At 48.1% G+C, this 21,648-nt stretch overlaps 2 protein-coding genes across 5 annotated transcripts in view; both read right to left on the reverse strand.

The window, feature by feature from the left end:
• Positions 1-1,564: 1,564 nt before the first annotated feature.
• Positions 1,565-16,248, reverse strand: LOC408797 (nidogen-2). Its single transcript, XM_026440227.1, is given in 22 exon segments — positions 1,565-2,019; positions 2,182-2,300; positions 2,539-2,647; positions 2,783-2,958; positions 3,157-3,379; positions 3,484-3,820; positions 3,984-4,327; positions 4,589-4,711; positions 4,852-4,977; positions 5,373-5,510; positions 5,936-6,103; positions 6,510-6,608; positions 6,678-6,809; positions 6,939-7,105; positions 7,205-7,730; positions 7,862-8,095; positions 8,501-8,647; positions 8,733-8,824; positions 8,885-9,090; positions 9,216-9,494; positions 15,740-15,973; positions 15,976-16,248. Coding segments are annotated over 22 exon segments (4,365 nt in total). The 5' UTR covers positions 16,234-16,248; the 3' UTR covers positions 1,565-1,891.
• A 1,429-nt stretch (positions 16,249-17,677) lies between these two features.
• Positions 17,678-21,648, reverse strand: part of LOC411018 (kinesin 11) — a 246,361-nt gene continuing 242,390 nt past the window's right edge. The window contains exons 14-16 of one of the 4 annotated variants that reach the window (XM_394491.7): positions 21,333-21,608; positions 20,789-21,061; positions 17,678-20,694 (exon numbers count right to left, since the gene is read on the reverse strand). In XM_394491.7, the coding sequence (XP_394491.6) occupies positions 20,504-20,694; positions 20,789-21,061; positions 21,333-21,608 (740 nt within the window). In that variant the 3' untranslated portion in view covers positions 17,678-20,503. Of the gene's footprint in view, positions 20,695-20,788; positions 21,108-21,329; positions 21,609-21,648 lie in introns of all 4 variants that reach the window. The other 3 variants (XM_016911633.2, XR_410886.3, XR_410885.3) reach the window with 3 other exon arrangements.

The following is a 21,648-nucleotide window of genomic DNA, read 5'->3' on the forward strand; positions in this document are numbered from 1 at the left end:
GGTTGCAAGTTGCGGATGCTGCGGCTCGTGTGCTGTTTGCAGACGCGCCGAGAACTCTTTCCATCCGAGCTTCGGTTTTCTTAACTTTAACTCTGCCCTCTGCTCTGCGAATCTCGCAAACGGGTAAAAAGAATTCTTTAAAAATTCCGTTTCTAACCTGTTTTCTCGTTCATCGCGGTAGACAATTAAATTCTCGCGCGTTTTCCTAATCCGGTGGAAATTACGCGCGATTTTCCTTTCTACGAATTCGCGGTTTCGATGCCAGACTCGCCAATAAATAAATCAACTTTCTTCCTCTCCCATCGGAATGCATCGAGCTCGCGTATTCGATATTCGCAAGGAAACAATATCTACCGTTTCGCGATATTGGCTTCCCTTTCGCGTGTTTACTTAACAAATAACTCCTTTCGTACCTTTGTTTGTCCGTCGTTGTTAAATATTTGTGTATTGTTCGTAACAAACTGTCGGCCAGTATTAACGTCGGAGAAAAAGCGCAGGAGGATCGATTCGGATTGGGGGGAGGGAGACACGCGAGAAGGCGTGTAATTTCCCGTGGAGACGACGAAACGACACTTTCCCTCCTCCTTTCCTCCTCTCTCTCTCTCTCTCAGCCGTTAACCCGGGTTAAATCGTCAAGTTACGCGAGAAAACTCCTTGGAGACGCATCGGCAGAGATTCTTATCTCTGCGGTTGGAAGCAAGATTCTCCGCGCCTTTTGTCGCCTCTCCACCTCCGGCTTTGGCTTCGTCGATTCGACCGCCGACGACTCCTCGTCGTCGATTTGCGGCCGCCCAATTAGACGCGTTCAAAGAGGTTGCGGTAAGGAAAATTTAATTGTCTTGTCGGGATCGCTGGTCGATAAACTCTCCCTTTGCGACAGACGGAATGGATACCACTCGTCATTCCTCCTTTGTCCTTAATCCTTGATCCTTGATTTCTCCGCTTTTAGATATTAATATAGATATATATATATATATCTGGCGAGGAAAGATAATTGATGTTAAGACCGAGGGCAGAGATTTTTTTTTTTTTTTTTAATACCGTGGTTCTGGTTCGCCTGTGTTATTCTCGTTACAGGTTCTCTAAGTAGTTGCTTATTAACGTAATACAAGGACGGAAAAATGAAATGGCCGGTTGTTACGCCGGTAATGAACATCGTAATTGGCTTCCCTAACGGTCTTACCTTCGTGCCGCGTTACACCGAGGTTTATTCGTTTCACGGGGATAAAGAATGCCGCTCGAAAATCGAAAGATTTATTATCGTCATCTTAGGGGAACGGGATTTTGCTTTTCTTCTTCTTATTCCCGGAACTGTGGCAGAATGACGTCTTAATGCTGGTAATCGCTCAGGAAATTAAACTCTGCTTCTTCTTTTTTTTTTTCTCCTTCCTCCTCTCCTTCTTCTTCTTCTTGTCTTTCGACTACGTAGTTACTTTGAACAAACTTCTTTGTACCCGCAAGTAACCGCCACTCGACATGCGGAAAACTTCTAATAATCACCAAGTTTGGCTTGAAAAAATCGCGTTGCCTGAGTAAGTTAAGTAATGTACACTGTGCGCAATAATTTATTTATTTCAATCATCTCTTGTTTTTATTATTTTATTTCTTTATTAAATAACGCGTGCTCGAGTCGCATACATACAGCCGGCTTCATACGGCCGCGGACTCCGGATACAAAAGATTGCGTTAACAACGATTGGACGATAAAAATTATATGCAATCGAATAGAAAGTAGTAATATTATAATTTACACGTTACAATCTAACGAAACGCAAACGGGGCGATCGGTCAAGTATCAAAATTTGGATCGTTTTGATCGTCTCGACCGAGCCTCGTCCCCTTCTCCTCCCCTTCCCTTTCATCTTCGATGGCCGCGGAACCGCGTGGCCGGCTACAGATTGTCGGTGCAAGGTCCATCCGCGTCGTCCGCGCACACGCACGATCTTCCATTTTGACCGTTGGGCAGGCACAGTTGATTCTTGCTACACCTTCCTCCCTCGAATTGGCACGCGTTGGTCACTGTTGCGGAGAAGAGAAAATAATTGGCTCGTCCCCGATTGTCTCGATTATCGAACGCTCGCCTCGACGATTTTAATCGTTCGGCTTTAAGGGTTATGGCCAATTTACGAGGAGGGGGGGGGGGTATATAATAAAACGTAATAACGTAAAATCTTGATTTACCTCTCGGGCACGACTCGGGAACGACGACTATCCCGTACAATTTACCGCTTCCTCCCGGTGGCACCGATATGGCCTGTTTCCTGTCCCCGGTGCTCTTCATGGCAACTTCGATTTTGTGACTGAGGACGGTAAATAATAATGGATGATTGAAATATCCTCCAACTTGCACTCCATCCAATATTTCCCGACTCGTTATACTCGTTTAAAGCTTTACCGGTTTTCGTAGTAATTTTACCAATTTCATCTCTCGAATATTTAATCTTAAACTCGAGTTAATTCGTCATTAACAAGAAAGAAAAAGAAAGAAAGGGAAAAAATTTTACACGTTCGATATCTATGGTGATATCGATTACTCACGTCTTCCAATCGGTCCAATAATAATGCTGCTGCGAGATCGCAAGGCCGAACGGGTAGGTGAGCTGGTTGGCGACCACGTTAATTTTCCTGCTATCGATCTCCATGCAGCCTGCGAACGAATATCGAAAAAAAAAAAGAAAAAAAGAAAAAAAAGGAGGACAAAGAGGACGGATATTACGGATGGATCGTGTCGCGTCTATTTAGGGGGAGAAAAATTTCACGGGGATATCTATCTGGCTCTTACTTATCGTAAAGGTTCCGGCGTCCGCCCAGCACAGCTCATCCATCGCCCAATCGATACTTAATGAATTCGGTAACTTCACGTAATCCCCTTGAAGGAAGATTGCACGATCGGTGCCGTCCTCGTTCGCCCACTCCAATTTCGGGGACGCGCGATTCCAATCGGACCAAAATATCTTTCTGGAAATAATCGAGTTTCATCCGTTTCGTCGAATTAACAAAATTTCCTCCTCCTCCTCCTCCTCCTTCCTTGTTTCCCTCCCTAATCCTACCGAATTATCAATTTTCACGAGAGGAGGGGACATCTCGCGTCGAATTTAATATCTAGCTGGACAGATGACACGACCGAGGGAGGGGGAGGGGAGGAACGACACTCACCCACGATACGGGTGCACGGCTATTCCCCTAGGATTGACCAATCCATCGGAAACGAGCACCTTCCGTTTCTTCGTTTCGAGATTGGCCACCTCGACGGTCGTTTTCCCCGTCCAAAAAATATTTCTCGAGACCCAATCGATCGCCAATCCCTCGGGATTGCTCACTTTCGGCAAGAAAGTCTCGGCCATCGATCCGTTGTACGTCAACTCGATTATTCGATTACCTGCAACCATTATTCTCTGTTATTATATTTTCCGTAAAAAAGAAAAGAAAAGAAGGAAAAATTAATTCTCGCGATTTTCCCCCACGGGAGGAAACGAATCTTACCGCTGATGTCGCTCGAATAAGCCTTCCCGTTCATACAATCGATATCGATCGCGATCGCCATCTGCATGTACGCAATGTAAATAGGGCTTCCAGGATCCTCGTACGTAGGCGCGAATGGAATCCTCAACGTGGCCATTCCCTGATTCACCAGCAAGAAGTTGGCCTCGTGTTTGGGCCTCGATTTGCAGTTGGTCCCATCCCCGATGAAACCCTCGTTACACACGCAGGCGTATTGATTCTCCCCAGCCGCGACGCACGTCGCGTCCGGCGAACAGATCGCGGGATCGTGCCTGCACGAGGATTGCGGCAGGCAAGTGAAACCGTCGCCGTAGTACCCCTGAAATTTATTCAAAAATCCCTCTTCGAATCATCTTTTTTCGAATCGTATTTCGTCGACTCTCGTCCCGATTGGAAAGAGAAGAAATGGTCGGTGAAATGGAACGATCACCCAGAAACCTATAATACCGCGGACGAATAATCTGCGGATTCAATAAACATACCTGCTGGCAGACGCAGACGAAATTCGCGGAGGTTTGATTGTAGCCGCAGACCGCGTTCCTGCCGCAATTATTCAGCACGTTGCAGCCTATGTGGTCCTCGACGCATTGCCGGATCCCGTCACCGTTGTACCCCTCGGCGCACACGCACCTGTAGCCGCCTTCGCCGATCGAAGTACACTGCGCGTTCACGTGACACTGGGACGGATTGGTCGAGCAATCGGACACCACGCACCGGCTGTCCACCATGCTGTATCCCGGATTGCACGTGCACTCGTAGCGGGAGCTCGCCGAATTGTACAAGCATCTTTCGTTCTCCAGACAGTAGGAACTGCTGCTGCATTCGTCTGTATATGCGAATGAAAACGGAGTTGCTAGTCCCGGTTCCAATAGAACGGGTTTCGGAAAAGAACAGATCGGGACAGCGTTCTTTCTTTTACAGGAAATTACGATATATCATGCATTCCGCGGACGCGAGGCTCTTCTCGAGAAGCAAGAAGAATCTTTGCGGGGATTGGGATGTTTGCGACGAGTCGATGAACGATAGAGGAAGGGAGATAGAGAAGAAGAAGAAGAAGAAGAAAGATATGAAAGATATGAGATATGACCGATAGGGCTGCACATGGTTCCGTCCCCCTCGAATCCTGGATTGCACACGCACTTGGCCAGAGACTCCTCTTGCTGGCAAGACGCGTTCGGGTCGCAAATGTCCACTTCCAAACAGGACACCTCTGCGTTCAAGACAACAGGGAATTGTGAATTCGTGGACGAAACTCGAGTTTCTCGAGTATTCTCCTCGCGCACGAGACACGATATATTCGATATATTCGGAATGAGAAGCGAAGATGGAGAAGATGGCGGAAGAACGTACCTGTTTTTATGCACTCCATACCGTCACCCTCGTAACCCTGATTGCACCGGCATTCGTAGTCCGCTGTGCTGGTCACGTAGATGCATTGGGCGTAGGGGTGACATCTGTTCATCACGTTGCACGATACTAGACACAAGCGTGCGCAATTACGATAATGCTTCCAACCGCATCGTGCGATTTCTATATCTTCGATCGTATCGATATCGTTTTGAAACGCTTACGCCTTTCCCTTTTCTTTTTTGAAAAGACGTGCCAGGTGTATTCTCCGTGTAACAGGTTGACCGTGGTATTTTTAATCTTGGAGGGAAAGATCTATCTCTCCATACTCTTATATACAGACTTTCGCGTGTATAAGATATATCGGCGATACGGTCAACCTATTTTCAAAATGAGCTCGATCGAAAAATATGGAGGAGTAGAATTTATAGTGGCGAGTATTATATATGCGCGTGAAGCGTGAAGCTCGTGCAAAGTACGTATTATTAGGCAGACCAAATTAGCAACGGCAAAGCGTATCGTACAGTGAACTCCGGATGGACCCATGGTTTCGTGTTTGTATCCAGGTCGTGGCACGCAAATCTCCTTCGAACGGTCGTAATTATGTCCCCAAGGACATATGCAGTTGTCTTCGTAGCATTCCGGGAGCGGGCGTGCCGATACTGGAACGCACGGTGCAAAATCGTTCGTCGCCACCGGTTAGTGAATCGTCATAGTACAGAACATAGTGTAATCTTTCTTTTTTTTTTGTCTTTTCAAAATCGTGCAATTAGTTATTCAAATTTTCGTGCATTCGGTCCGTGGAAAGAATTAATCTCTAATCGAACGCGTCTGTTTATTAGAATTAGAATTCATTCTCGTAGATCAACGTGCAATTTTTTTTAACAATTCGACGCGTCTGTTTAATAGAATTAGAATTCATTCTCATCAACGTGCAATTTTTTAACCATGCTTAAAAAAAATGCTTTGACAAAGGACGACTACCTTGATTAAAATAAAGTGCACGAATTCGAACATTCCAAGTTGAATAATGAAGAAGAAATGGAGGGAGGGAGGGAGGGAGGACCTCTTTGTCGCGATTACTTACAGTCTCGATCGTAGTCCGCGGTCCTTGTCTCCTCTTCCTGCCGCACGCATTCGTTATTCCGATACTCCCAGCCACTTGAACACCAACACATCTCCTCGATGCATTGCGGTTTAGGCGGCTCGTCCGTTGTGGTTACCTCGGCGTCCGGGTAACACGTGTACCCATCGCCTGGAAACGATCGTGATCGTTGGCGCGGAAGGTGATACTCGGGATCCGCGTTCGAAAATGCAGCGCGGTTTCGATTCGGGAAACGACACGCGGGGAAATTGGCCCGATTTCGCGCGATTCCGCCCGCATCGAATTATCCCCGATCGAAAATTCGATCGCGTTTTCCACGTTGATGAGCATATCGCGCATATATTTAATTATCCGATTTCCACGGTTTTATTTGACCGTGTTAAATAATGTATCGAGGTGATGAATTTAATGGGTTCGACAAAATTGAATGACTCGACTGTTCCTAATGACACCGGACGAATATCTCGTCGGATTTATAATCGGCGGATTAAATTCATTCGCTTGGAAAATTTCTTCCTTTTCTTTTCGCGCCCCCGTAATCGAATTAAACACTCACCGATGAAACCTGGCAAGCAGACGCACACGTATTTCTGTTTTTCCGCGTCGATATTGCAGAAACCATTCGGGGAGCAGTTATCCTCGACGTCGCAGGGGGCTGTAACGATTGCTCGATTGATACAGAAGAAGAGAGGAGATCGAAAAGATCGAGGAGATCGAGTCTTACCGCGTTGGGTGGCTGGATAGCAACCCTGCTCCGTATCCTCGAATCCCGGCAGGCAGATGCAATTAGGCGCCCCTTCGATCATCACGCATTGCTCGTAATTGTCGCATCTGGTGTCCTCGCACGAGGGGAGTTCTGTATTGTCGACAAAAGATACAAACACACGCGATATTATCGACTGTTAGTAAAACGAAAAGGCCATTATCGATTTTTTTCGACGAGTTACGTTGGTAACCCGTTCCCGTTGGTAAACGGCCAACTTACTGTCGCAAGTTCGGCCATCCCCGGAGAAACCCGGTCTGCACTGGCACGTGTGGCTACCCTCCTGATTGATGCACTGCGCGTCGGGGGAGCACATGTGCTTTCCCGCTGTACACTCGTTCACGTCGATGCAGATCGCGCTTCCGTCTTCCTCGTACAAATACTGATAACTGACACGATAAAAAAAATACGATATTTCTTTGAGAATCGAATTCTAACGAATAATAAATTCTAGGAACAACGGTCAAGTTGAAGTGAAATTTTTTTACCCAGGATTACAGACGCATTTAAAGCTGTCGCCGTCCACCACGCAGTAACTGTGATCGCCGCAAGTCTCCCTTCCTTGAATACACGGATCCTCCTCCTCGAGGGGTGCTACTTTGGTGTTGACAGCGAAACGTATAATCCCCTCGGTCGCCTCGTAAGTAGTGACACCCCTGAAGAACTTGAGCCTAGTCGTGTCGTCCTCGGGTTCGACGGTCAGATACGGACACTCGTTGTAATATATGGTCTCGTCCTGGACGAAATCGAGCTCGCGACTCTCGACCCCCTCGGCCAGTTTGCAAACTCTCTCGGCCCGCGAGCGGATCACGCCTGTTTGCACCCTCGTGTAAAGTTCGTCGTAGTCCCCGTAATCGAGGCCGGTGTCCCTCCCCAACTGCGGCAACGTTCCTTCGATCTGCGCCTGCATCTTCAGCTGGCCAAACACGTCCAGGCCGAGGTAATTGCTTCGTATCGTTACTTTGTCGCCGGTTGACGGGAATGTCAACTCCGCCGTATGATTGAACAAACCCCCTGTTGCAAACGATTCCGTTATTGGCCAAAGTTTCGGCTCGAAGTCTCTCCAACTTCGGACGAAAGGAAGGGGAGGAATCGAGGGATGGGATAGAAGAGACGTTCCCCCTCCTTTGAGAAACGTTCCCTACCTGTCAGCTCGTAGCCGTTTTTCGTCTCGCCGATCGGTTTAGCGAACAGCCAACCGATCACTCCGCCCAGATTGCCGAGCAACTGGAAACTGGCCCCGATCTCTTCGGGCACCCTCGACAGGGCCGTGTACGTCCTTCCATCCTTCGTCTGCACGTAACACTGTAGATCCCTGGCGAGGAATTCCACGCCGTTGATGGTCCCGGAAATTCGCCCGTTCACTCGCAGCGGAACATCTGTAAATCGTGTATCGTTCGCGAGACACCTTCTTTTAATCTCTAAAATTGCCCGCCCAGATTAACCACTCTCGCGAACAGCGGTTACGGGACGGTCCTCGATCAAAGAGATCCCTTTCCGTTCGGGCAGATCCACCCCGTTTTACGAGGTCGTCGAAACGGGCCACGGTTCCCCCGCGCGATCTATGAATAGATCAGAGAGAAACGGAATTGTCCGTTATCGGGCCTCGTTTCGCGGCGTTCGAAAAGGGGGGAGGGGGGAGAGAGAGTTAAAAGCGCGGAGAGAAGGCTCTTGAAAGCGAATTTTTATGCGGCGTGGCTACATCAAAGGGACGTGACTCCGCGGATAATTGGAGGGTTTACGACGGGATCCCGCCCCGCCTCGACGAAACGGCTGATTCTTACCGTTCGGCTGGCAGGACTTGCCGTTCCCGAAAAATCCCTGCTTGCAATGGCAGCAGAAGCCCACCTCGTAGTCGACGCACGTCGCCTTGCTATGGCAAGCCGTTGCTCCCGTTCTGCAGTTAGCCACCTCGTTCGTCGCGCTGCTATCTGAACAACGAACGAGAGATCGTTATATCACTCAAGAAGAAAGAATCGTGAGAAGTGACATTTTCCGACGAAGGAATAATTTTACCTTCCACGTTGTCGGGAACTTTGATATCCTCCTCGTCGGAGATCGGCCCGACTTGGAACACCCATTGGCCAGGTCTGTTCACGTTCGACCATCTGCGGGAAAAAGAAAAGAAATTAGAAGAGAAACTCTCTCTCTTCGAACGAATCACTCACTTGTCCACGTTCTGGATCTGATCCGTCCCCGAACCCCTCAGCGTGTACATCCTTCCCTCGCTCATCAATCCCGCCTGCGCCTTCGCGTCCGGCAACCCGTTCGGATGCGACTCACCTTGGATCCACTGTATACCGTCATCCGGGTACAACAGTTCCACGTAGGAGTGCGTGCCGTTCGACGAGATCGCTACCTGGTACGTGTTCACCTGAGGCGAGACAATTCGAATTATTCGCGTGAATTATCCAAGGATCGATTTTATCTCTCTATCCCCGTGTATCATCCTCCATCCTTGGAAATGATAAATTATTATTCCTCTCCTCGATACCTCACCTTGTCGCTTTTCCCATTGTAGTATCCAACGTCGACCCAAGTGGCGAGGAACGCGTGGGTCGGCACGAAGTCTGCCGCGTCCGTGAAAGCCGAGCGTACCATCCCCCCCGCTCTGGCCAGGATTTCCGGCGCGTCCGTCTCGCCGTAATACACTCTTCCGGATCCCCTCGTGTCCACGTGCGTGTAGAGAGGCGCGATAACCGGATCGTCGAGGGGGAACGCGATATTGAAGAACCTGTGCATCGCCCTCGCGAACGAGAGGACGCCATTTCCGTTCACCTGTAAAAACCAACGGTAAGATCATCTCTTCTTTCTGCTTCTGTTGGTTAATTTCTTGAAAAGTAAAGATGGAAAGATGAAGGAGGGAGGAGGGAGGGGGAATTCTACGACCACTCGTAATTAAAACTCTCATTAGTCGGACGAGGCGTAGCGTCGTTTCGGTGCGAGATCCTCGCGTCTGGTTGGCGAAACTTTCATTATCCGTTCGATGTAATCCAGAGATAAAATTTCCCCGACGGTCTTTATCTAAGTTTTACCCCTTTCGAGTTAACTGTTGGGAGGTTTCTAAATTTCACGATCCTTTCCAAAGGGCGAAATCTAGAGGATGGATCTAGATCCTCTCCTCGTAAGAACACCGAATCTTTTTTTAAAATCGATTTAAAATTGTTTCTATCGCGATTACCGATTGTCCCCAAATGAAGAATAAAATTGGGACAAAAATTTGTTTACGAGTGGAAAGTAAATCGGCGCAAAATTCTTCGACGGCGATTCGAATGATGAAACATTTTGTATATTTACGACGGGAGGTTGAACGAAGCTCGAGAAACGAAATTGGAAAGGGGCGAGGTCTGGAGACGTTTCGTCGTTTCGTCGTCAATTGGCTAAACTGAAAAGCGCGCGCGTTGCTCCATATTCGTTGAGGCAGGGAGCAGCTGGCTCCCTCGCCTCGCACGGGTCACGGTTCTTCACGTTTAACGAGAACCGTGGACGAAATTAAAACTTCACCGAAACACTATTTTTGCTTTCCCGCGAATGTTTCCGTCGTCGGGACATCTGTTTACACGCGGCCTATTTCGTGGCGTATTTTTGGGTCACCGGGATCTCGTCCCGGTGATGCAAGTTCCTCCTTTTGGAAATGTTCCTTCGCCAACTACTTTTCTCGAGACGTAAAAGTATTATTAAATTCAAATTCAATTAAGAGTTCGTGAATTATTTTTTTCAATATTCTCTCTTCGAATTTCGAATCTCGCGTTCTCCGATTTTTCCCCTGAAAATTCGGTAATTACAATCGTCGTAAATTGGCGCGGATAAATTGATGGCTCGTTTTACGTTCGCCAAGGCGTGACATAACGTAAAACAATAGGCGTCGAGAGGGTAGACGTGCGGGTGTAGGGACAAAAGGGAAGACGGAAGTAACGCTTGATAGTCAACGACCCTTGCTAATTGACCAAGTTTAACGCGACAATCAAATTCCGGCCTAGTTTCGACCGGTCCCACGTTCCGATTCCTCCAACTTTTGATCGCTCCACGCTGCTCAACGTATTGTTTTCACGTGCGGCTAATAACGGTCGCGTCAAATTTAACACCCGGACCGCGTTCGTATCGTTGAACGAGTGTCCCCAGGGAATTGACACGAATTAAACCGAATCAGGGGATGATTCTCTTCGTCACGCTGATTGACTCGTCGCTTCGTTAGCTTTCCACACGAACGCCTCTCCGTATATAATATTTTTTTCAAAATTTGCAAAAGAACAAATTTCGAAATTACGTTCCCGATCTCCGTCCTCCTCTTTTTTTTCCCCATCACGATTTAGTTTTTCATGATTAAAATTTATCTAGCGAGAGGAGCGGGTATTCCGTGCAATTTGGATTCGACTCCAAGCCGTCCAATCGGGCCGCTTTGGATCGCGATCAATCGGGTTTTCCTTTCGCGTGGAACGCGACCAATTTCGCGCCGAGTCGAATTTAATTGAAAAAGGAAAAGCAGGAAACGGGGACAAGAAAGGAGGAACGGGGCCAGGAGAGAACAAAAAGAGTCCGGGACTCCAACTTCTCCATAATTATTCCGATCGAACGTCCACCCTTTCTCTCTCTCTCCTTTTAATCCCGGCCACGATCGATTCCAATCGCCACGGATTAGCCATTTCCGATTAGACGATTTTCCGTGCGATAATTACGGGGGCGCCTGCAAACCAGGATCACCGATAATCGATGGCGAGAGCAACCGCGACCAGTTCCACATCGATCGTCTTCCCCTCCCTCCCTCTGTTTTCGCTTCTCTTTCCTCGTACGGCCCGTATAGATCGGCGGACGTTTTGACAGTGGAGGCGCGTTTCGAGAGTGGAGAGACTCCGCCGCTATCTCCTTCGGGGCTATCGCTCGGGTCGTAGGTCGGAGCCGAGAGCCGATGACACACACGCACGCACACACGTAACCCTCCCTCCGGTTAATCGAGTAAACCGAGGAGAAAAGCGAAGTGAAAATAGACGATAGCCAGCTAGACGACGGTCTCGAGCAGCGATACGCGGCCGAGGAAATCTCGTTGCCTTACTTGTTACCGATTCCTCGCTTCCTGATGCGGCTTCGCCGATCATCGCGCAATGGAATAATTCCAACTTAACGATTCGTAACGCACCGTAATTGCATCTCCTCCTCGTGACCGTGAGCGCACGCGATCATATGACTCGGCCAGAGGCAACCCACCCCCCTCGCGTGCGTTCAATCAATCGTCCGGAATAACATCTCGCGTTTTCCACTCGCGCCCCTCCCGCTCGAATTCACCTATACTTCACTATAGGAGGGGAAAAAACGAGAGGAGGACCTCTCCCTCGGAAACTCTTCAAAAGAGATTAGAGTTGCGGAGAACCCAGCGGGACGGGTTCAATTAGCCGCGATAAACAAGAACTCGGTGCTCGTTAAGTAAACTCGAAAACTCGATCGGTTTAAGGGGGGGCAGTTCGAAGGTCGCGCGCCTCCATCCCCTCGCGCGTGTTCTTGGATCGATCAGGATCGATCGAGGGGGGCGGGATAGAGAGGGCCACGATAGATTTGCTCGAGGCGAGGTGAACAAGGCGGGCCGCACGCGCTAACGCAATCGTGTAATCGGCCGCAATCATTTTGATGACTGCGAATCGTCGACGATGAGCGACGAAATAGAGATGATTGTCGTGTAGGCAGCGAGTTCTAAGTAGATCGTCGCGGACGTATATCGCGACCCCGATATCTGTGTCAATCGATGCGAAGGTTTGCACGCCAAACAAACCGTCGTTCCTTCTGAATTTCCTTCGAATTCCTCGTGGCGCAAGAAAATCGCTCAATTCTCCTTAATTCAAATTGAAGATATTTCTAAAACGCGTTGTACCAACTAGGATACCTCTCTCTGTCTCTATCGTTATTTCTAAAATTTAGCATGCGTAATGGAGGACTCCTTAGACGAGTTAAAAACGCATTCACACGAGTTGGCGATTGGCGGTAATTTAATTAACCGCGAATTTTTCAAACGAGTTTAATTGGGGTCCGCGACGGTGGATGACGTCGCCGCGGCGGGAAGAATCGCGAGCCGAGGAATTTCGTAACGCGGCCCGCCGCCATCACTCCTCCTACAAATCGTCGGTTAACTAATGTGGGAAAGCGTCAAGGCTAATTGGCCGCGTTTACACCGTAAATCGTCCGTCGCATTAACGTCCATCTGGATGCAAATCCACCGGCGGCCGGTTTCCGATACCATTCGTTTAGCGAGATCGTATCTTCCGACGAGCGGACAACCAACAGGTATCTCTCTATCTCTCTCTCTCTCTCTCTTTCTCTCTTCGTTCCCTCGACTAAATTTCCGCGAAACGGTGCGCAATAAGCTAATTCCTGACTCTCCTTCTTTTTTTTTCTTTTTTTTCTTTTCCACGCATCAAATCGCTTTATTTCTTTCCCCTCTTAATCGTTAAACGAGTTAAAGTTAAAATTTAATGACAACAGGACAGTTGCTTCGATAATTTAGTGCTCGAAACACAGTAATAATAGCGAAATCGAAAATATATTTTAATAAATTGAAAACGTAATGGAAATAAATTTAACAATTATTCCAAGTAACTTTATTCGAAATTTTTAAACAAAAAGTTACTTTTTCAACTAACTCTGTTTAACAAAGCTCGTTAAAAAAAAAGAGGAGGGGGATCGATGTATCTTCTCCACGTTGCATTTTTATATGTAGATTACTACGTCGAGTCGAGCGTTTATTTATCCATTTAATTAACGACAACCACGAATCGTTTGTCTCGCCGATTTATCGCCGCTCCTCCGTATATATATTCTTGCGTAACGGGGGGATTAAAGAGTGGAAGTGGGGGAGCGGAAGGCTAATTAAATATTTATCTGATGGCCGACGGAGCTTAATTAACCGTGCGGCCGCGAAACGAAAAACGGAGTGCTTGAAGGGGGGGAGGAGGAGGGAGTTTCCTAGAGAGCGAAACGAATCTGGAAGAGCCCGATATAACCCCGATTCTATCGAGGCCCCGCATCTTGATGAATGGGATTCTCTCGTTATCCTTGCGATCCGAGTTCGTTAACGGACGTATCCCCCGACGATTAACCGTCGATGATCCCGGGAGGCTCCCTTCCGGTTGTCCTATCCGGAAAACGCGTGCCGCTCGTTCGACCGCGTTGATTCGATAGACGGGAGACACACGGGTGAAACGAGGAGGGGGGAGGGGCCGTCGCGTCGATAATCGCGTTCACGATTCGGCACGGCGATCGCTTTATTGACCGTGTCGATGAATGGAAGAGGCGTACTACGAGAGAGAGAGAGGGGGGGAAGGCTCGATCGATGTCGTCCACACGGTGGTAATAAACGCGATGCGTGCGCGATATTCAAATTTTCAGGCTCGTTTTCCAACAGGTAATAATTGGGATTGCGCAACGAGGCTGCTCGCTTCGTGTATCGACGAAGGACATCTTATTAAGGAGGTAAACCGTGGGTCGTGGCGCGTAACGTCACGGGTCGCAATTATCATTCGCGTGTGTTTTTCTCCGCAGCGTGCGGTTTTTTACGAGGCGATAAAAGAGAAGAGGAGGAGGAGGAGGAGAAGGAGGAAAAGGAAGCGGAGGGATACGCATGAGATCATACACCTCGCGTGGATCAATTAGAAGGAGGATACCTTCTCGGTGCGCGTATACGGAGGAGGGGAGGGAGGGGGATAATCAATGTCCATTCAGAACGCGTACGAGACTTCGACGTGAATCGGTTCGTGGAAAAGTGAGATCACCAAGTACAACCGATACACGCATCTGTTTGCCTACCATGACTCAATAGCGCTTTTCGCAGCTAATCTTAATAGCCGTTTTGTCCCGAAAAATTTTTGGTATCTAGATAAAGAAATCGGGGAAATCTTATCTCCCTTCTTGTCCCTTCTAGCCTCTAGAGAAGTGAGAGTTTTCATTCTCGGATCGACTCCTCCTCGACTATTATTTCCTTTTTCGAGAAAGGCGATTTTCGAGATCGCGTCTTATCGAGATCGATCGATCGATCGATCGAAAGGGGCCGAGTTCCATCGGCCGAGGCGAGCGTGGCCCGCGTGTGACAAGTGACGCGCAACGAGAGGCGGACGAGAAGCATGAGAAGCAGCTCGTGCGACGACCCAAGCGCAATTAACCGATCCCGCGCGCCGACTGCGGGACCGTTTGACCGTCATCGCGTACAATGAATTCGTGTCACGCCAGAAGATGACGACAGATTAGACCACGAGTCGAATTAAGGGGATGACCGAATGTTTCTCGCTTCTCGGCGCGAATTAATATTTAACGAAACCAGTTGCACCATTCTCGACAATCTCTTTCGAGACCTTGTCGGATCTCTCCCTCTTTCTCTCTCTCTCTCTCTCTCTTTTTTCCCTTCCATCATCAGGTCGAAATGGAAACGATGCGTTCCCCCTAAAGGAATTATTTGTTGTACTCGAACAAGGGAACAGAAGAGACGTTTCCTCTTGCGACACACGCATGTACACACACGAATATCGGTCCTAATTTGAAACATTAAATAAACGATTTTCGTGTTTCCCTCCCCCTTTCCCCACAAAGCGTAAACAGTGGCACGCGCGCCCCGTGTTTACACAATTTCGCGCGCAGCAAGGGTTACTCGTGGTTGGAACGACGCGGTTCCAGCCCCCGGCGGCCCTCGATCGAGGGTTTTACCGTGTATTTTTGTGAGCACCGAAATTAAACGGGGCCGGATGCGGAGTGGCCACCGCGACCCGATGGAAAACCGCGGCGCTGATCCATCCACGTTCTCTCGTTGGATAAAAATAACGATTTTATCCGCCGAATCCGCTTCCCTCTCCGCCGAGTTTTAAAATAAATCCTTGCCTTAGATTCCCCATCTAATCCACCGTTGTAACGCGTTACGAAAATTATTCGCTCGAAATTCTATTCGATTAAGAATTAGAAAAAAAGAAAGAAAAAACTGATCGAATCGAATAAACAACGAAACCGATATGGAATGAATTAAAAAATTAACACGAAGAATGGATTCTACTTACGAATATGGAGTTGAAGATTTGATCGTAGAATGCGATAGGCGTCTTGAGAATCGTCTCCGCGGACAGGAGCAACCCGTTGGGATCCGTTTGCAGGATCGAGGTGCCGGGTATCGAGTAAGGGTAGAGATCGTTCTTGTTGAGGGCGACGGCGAAGGGCGCGATGACCAGCGTGGCGAGCACCAGGGCCGGCCACGAGACGCTTAGACGACACGCGCGACGAGTCATTCTCTCTCTCTGACTGCCTTCACGCTACTGTCGATCGACACCGCCACGAAGGCGACCACGAGTTCTCTCTTGCCGCCCCCTAATCGCCTTTGCCCGCTCGTCCTCTCGGCCGCTCTTCTTTCGAACGCATGAAACACCGTCGTCTCTCTGCTCTCTCTCCCTGTGCCGCCGATAATTTCGTGCCGTGGCCCCCCCTCCATCGCGCCAACGCTCGCCTCTTCGCACGCGAGTATCGGCGAGCTTTCGCGACTCTGATTGTTTTCAACCATTTTTTTTTTCTTCTTAATATTTCTTTCAGTTTATTTTCTATTTATTTTTACTTATTTATTTATCTTCGTTATTTTTTTTTCATTCGTTATCTCGAGAGAGATTTAAGTTTCGATTCGAAGTTTGACGTTTTTTTATTACGACGTTCGATCGTTCCGATAGAGAAACGATTTTAATAATTGAAAAGTTGTTGGATACGCAGAAGAGAATATGGAAAAATGCGGGCAATCTTCTTTCTACGGAGAAAGAATATAGAAAAAATTGATGGATAAGGAAAGAATTTTTCTATAATTTATTAGAGGATTGTTTTGCGCCACGCGATAAACAGAATTCTAATCGCAGTTAGAGTAAATATTTTCCATCTTATTCACGATAGCTAATTTTTCTTGACTTTTGCAGGCTTTCGATAATAAATCGGGTTTCCAAGCTCGTTTATTTTTCTCTTCACGTGATATCATAATTTCTTACATTCCACGAAACAAATTTAACGCGCTATTTGCTTTATTATATTTATCGGATGGCCATCTTACTATCGCGCTTACTAACGCAATCGCATCCACACTCTACACTTTTCTCTCCATTACCAAGGTCTACGGGGATTATCCAATCTTCACACGAAAGATTTAATTAGGGCGAATAATCGGAGGAGTCTTACAATTGGATTTCAAGGTTGCTCCAATCCGGTTGCCCACATCGAACCCACACCTTAAAGATGCAGCGATTATCAATCCAAAAACCTCGATCCAATCCTGGTCCTCATTCATGGAAGAGAATTTCGTTTCAACCATTCGTTTCGAACGGAATCGAAAAATGGAAAAATTAAATAAAAGGAAAAGAGAACTAGCTAGCGGCTCTAGTTTAATAATCCGTAATCCAATTTCGTTTAATATCTCGTTTCGAACACTGTTACTCGTTTTTCACCGTAACAGCACTCCTCCTCCCGGAGAAGAGCGTATCTCACGAGCCTTCATTGTTCCCCTTCATTCAGCTCGCTTCCGATTCCGCCTCTAATTACCGTCCTTACCTGCCTTACCTTACCTACCTTCCCATTCATAGCCCGCTCATTTAGAAATCATGCTCAACCGTGGATACGCTCAATTTCTTCGTCACATCCTCACAGCTTCTTCGTTCCTCTAGCTTCGCGAATTCGTCGAGCCGAATTCCAGATACGTCGCTGCGCATCGACTCTTGGCTCGGAAACGCGATCCAATAACTTGTCCGAGGAATTCTTGCCCTCCCTCGCCTCCTCCTCCTCCTCCTCCTCCTCGTGTCCTCTTCTTCGCAACGGTACCAAATTGTCTGGAATTCGGGAGAGAAAAACTCGTCCAGGTCGGAAGGGAGGGTGGAGGGGAGAGAGAGAGAGAGAATAAAAAAGAGAGTCTCCGAATAAAATATCGATCTGGCAAAAATGGAAATTTCCGTGTGGTTTACCGATTTACGATTTCATACACGTTGTAAATTGATCTTTATTACAAGAAATTACATGACTAATTTGTACATATAAAATATAAATATGGTACAAGTATTATGGTACAGTAGACGCGTGTGGTTTCTTTTTTTTTTTTTCTTTTTTCTTTTTTTACGTTTGTGTGGCGGGTTCGTACATACGTACATACTGTTTCCTGTTAGGTATGTGCGCGCGCATGTGTACATGTGTATATGTGTGTGTGTATGTGTACAATTCTCGTAACGTTCGCTTCCTCGAGCGGAGGATGATGCGGAGATCGATCAATCCTTAATCGCTATTTTACTTTTACCGGTTGAATCGTTTACCAGTCGTGTTTCACGGTAGACGGAGTGACGCGTTTCCCTAAAACGTAAAGAAAAAAAGAAAAAAAGGAAAAAAAAAGAAAAAATAGCGGTGAATAGGATAAACGTTGGGATAAAGGGGACGCTGTTTCGGGAAAGGGGAAAGATCGTCGTGCGTATTTGAACGTTGTTGAAGTTGAGCGTTGCGTCTGTGAATCGGTCGCGGGACGAGTTCGGGTCGAAGCTAAACCGGAAAGAAAGGCGGAGATCGTGAAGATGGCGCGTGTGCACTCGGCGGTGGCGGGTTAAGAACAGTCTGGAAACATGGACGAATAGCGTACGGGTTCGTTTAACAAACGGACAACGACACAGGAATCTCGATCGGTCCGGTAGCTTCGAGAACGATTCTCTGCAACTAACGGTCAGATCCTGCGTTGCTCGGTGAGCGTGCACCCTCGTCTCGCTCGAATCGTCGAAATCGTCGCGAAGTTAAATTAAATTATCCGCTCTCTTGTTGGCTATTTAAACGGAGCTGAACCGTGCGACAACACTGAATGACACGATTCGACGCGACATTCGTAGACGATCGAGGCCTTAAAGAGTAGATGAATTTTGTACGATCGCACGGAATTAAGGCCTCTCAGCTTGGTATTCGGCGAGCCAAGGCTGAGCGACGAGGGCGAATGACGTGGAGCGACAAAGGCACGGATGGTTTTCCACCGATATCGATGGTTGGCCACGGTTCGAAAAGCTTGAATATCTCTGTTTCTCAGCGGCGCATTACCGGCATTCCCGGATTTATTTTCATCCGGTCTATTTTCATTCTCCGCGGTTCCATTCCCCCCCCCCCCCCCCTCTTCCTTCCACGCTCTATACCCACGCCCACGCCTCGAGTCTACGCGAGATTCTCGCGTTTAAACTTCGCGTATTCCATCCCGTGCTCTCTGCCCCTCTTCTCCATCGCCACGAGCCGCCTCTCGCTCTTCCATTCGAGGAGGAGAGAGAGAGGGCACACCTTGCTCCGAGTACCGAGCAACTTTTTCTTTTTTTTTTTTTTTTTTTTACGATTACGAATACGTTTACCGTGGAAAAGCAACGCTGCATCCTCTCTCGCAGCATCTTTTTTTTTCTCCGATTACTTTCTCCCATTCGTTATCTCATCCCTTTCGTTTCGTCGTCCTTTCCTCTCGCTCTCGCTCGCTCGCTCGCTCGCATTCCCATCTTCGGTTCTCATCTTCGCTTCTAAAAGTGAATTACAGAGCCCTACGAAGTGCGGTAACTGTTGATAACGATTAAAGCTACGATAATATTTTTGAATTAACGTGCGTGCATTAAATACAATGACTACGACGCGCTTCATCTCGCCGTCTCTTCCCCGTCGAGTCTTATCGCGTCTATCGTATTTGCTGTATACGAAAGGATTTCCTCGTATCTTCCTTTCGCCGATATTCTCGCCTGGTTACCATCTTTGTAGCGGTATTATATTTACGTATATTTGTCTCTATCTATTTTTTTTTTCTTATCTTGCACTGTCCGTCGTTTCTTCCTTCTTTCAAATTCGACGTATCAATTTATTTATTTTCCTTTCTTTCTTTATTTCTTTTTTTTTTCTCTTACGAATTCGGTGCGAATTCCACAGCAATCTATTCGATTTAAATTTCGGTTCCGAAATCGTCGATCGAGGATTCGAACATCGATTCGATATCTTTTCTTATTACGTTTTTATCCTTTCTTGTTTTCTTTTCTTTCTTTCTTTCTTTCTCCAGAGGAATTCGATACTCGATCCTTGATCGACCAAGCACGCGCGACACGATTCCTCGACGTAAAGTTTACTTGCTCTACTCGCATTGGCGCTGTTCTCGAAGCTTGGCCCACTAAAGTAGCATCAGAGCAATTATCATCTAATCACGAAACGTCGATTATCTCCTCGACGATACGGTCGATTTCGAATTCGAAGCGCAGAAACGGTGATCCGGTTGAATTTTCCCTACGACGATCGTCGACGATCGATCGGTGTAAAAAATGCAGCACCAACTCGTACGCTAAATTATTTCAGTGTCAACAAGTATGCGTCTAGTCGCGCTATCTCGATCCCTTTCTTTTAACCTCGCTGGCAAACACCTTGTTCATCATCGCCTTCGAGAAACCTTTCGTATTCGTAAGTCGCGATCGAGGCGCAAAGGAAGGAACGAATTTCTTCCGAAAAAAGGTGACGCACAGAATTCACGGCTTAAACGCGAACGACGCTTTATCCACCTCGGCAAAAGGGAATGAAAAACTTCCTTACGAACCATTTATTTAGACGTGCGTAACAACGTGGCGACGACGATCACGATACTAAACTTGTCATTTAACAACTATTGGACGGAGTCGAGCGACATCGTGAGAAAAAAGATTCTCCATTCTCCATTATCGACCTCGCTCGTCTCGTTTCTCTCCCTCTCTCTCTCTCTCTCTAATCTTTCACACTGCGATCCGCGTTGACGATCAGCACGCCGTCGCGCGCGCTGATCCAAATCTAGGTTAGGTGATCCGGATCCCGGTGGATGTTTCCGCCTGTCTCGAATACGATTGCCGCGGGCAGGAGTCGAAGCAGGTGATCAACAGGACGTGACTCTTGCACGCGTGCACGCGCTTCTGCAGGATGCACGTCTCGGCCTCGAGCGCCTCGAGGAACGACGGATCTCGCCAGTCCATACTCTCCTCCACGTGAACTGCAATCGTGAAAAGTACATAAAGTATCATTAAAAGAAAAAGAATATCTCGAGAATTGTTCGCGAACAAGAGAGAGAAGTGAAGAATACTGACGATCGTAGGTCCAGCGAGAGTCGGGCACCATGAGGCGCCTCTTAGCGTCGCGCAGCTCGAGCCTAAGAAGGCGCTGCCGTAGTCGCAGGTTGTGTATCCTGGACATCGTGCCACGTGGATCCGAGCGCAACCGCGCGCGCCTGTCCAGGATGTCCACGTCCTCGCTTGTGTACGCGAGTATCCCCGGGGATGCCGCGGATGGCGGTCGTGGCAGATGGGCCCGGCACTGGCCCCGTGACCGAAGCCCGCACTCTGCCACCCGCTGTTCCACCGCTGAAACACCCGCACAACGTCGAGGTTAGAACTCCCAAAGCGCCACCTGAGGAGAACCACCGTACGGAGGGACCATTTTAGAGGGTTTTCCACCTTAATCTTCTCGCGAGAGGATTTCAGTTTTTTTTCGGGACGGGTCTTTGTGCAAGGTTTCGTCGGCTATCTCGTGTGCTCTTGTTATTCTTGTTGCGCGAGATTTTCCCGAGCGATGGCATGCGATCGTTAATAGGAGAAGAAGGAGGAGGAGAAGGGAAGGACAAATATCAACTACCTTGGTGCTCTTGAAGCGCTCCCGTATGCCTGGACGAGTCGCTGGCGATGCTGCTGGTCTCGCTGTCCCTGACGATGCTGTCGTAGCCAGAACTCTCGGCGCGATGCCTGGACAGAGTGGCTGGCGAGAGTTTCGCTGCCCGTGGCGTCGAGTCCGCCCCGGAATCGTATCCCTCCTTGTTCAAACCCATCGAGGAGCCGAGACTCGTGATTTTACGCTGCATTCGGCCCGAGGATGGGGCCGGTGACGGGATGGACAACTGCAGCGGTGCCGTTGCTGCAAGAATCGATTTTTCGCCGAATCGTTTAGATTATCT

Source organism: Apis mellifera, linkage group LG4 (genome assembly GCF_003254395.2).
Source record: "Apis mellifera strain DH4 linkage group LG4, Amel_HAv3.1, whole genome shotgun sequence".
Classification (NCBI taxonomy): domain Eukaryota; kingdom Metazoa; phylum Arthropoda; class Insecta; order Hymenoptera; family Apidae; genus Apis; species Apis mellifera.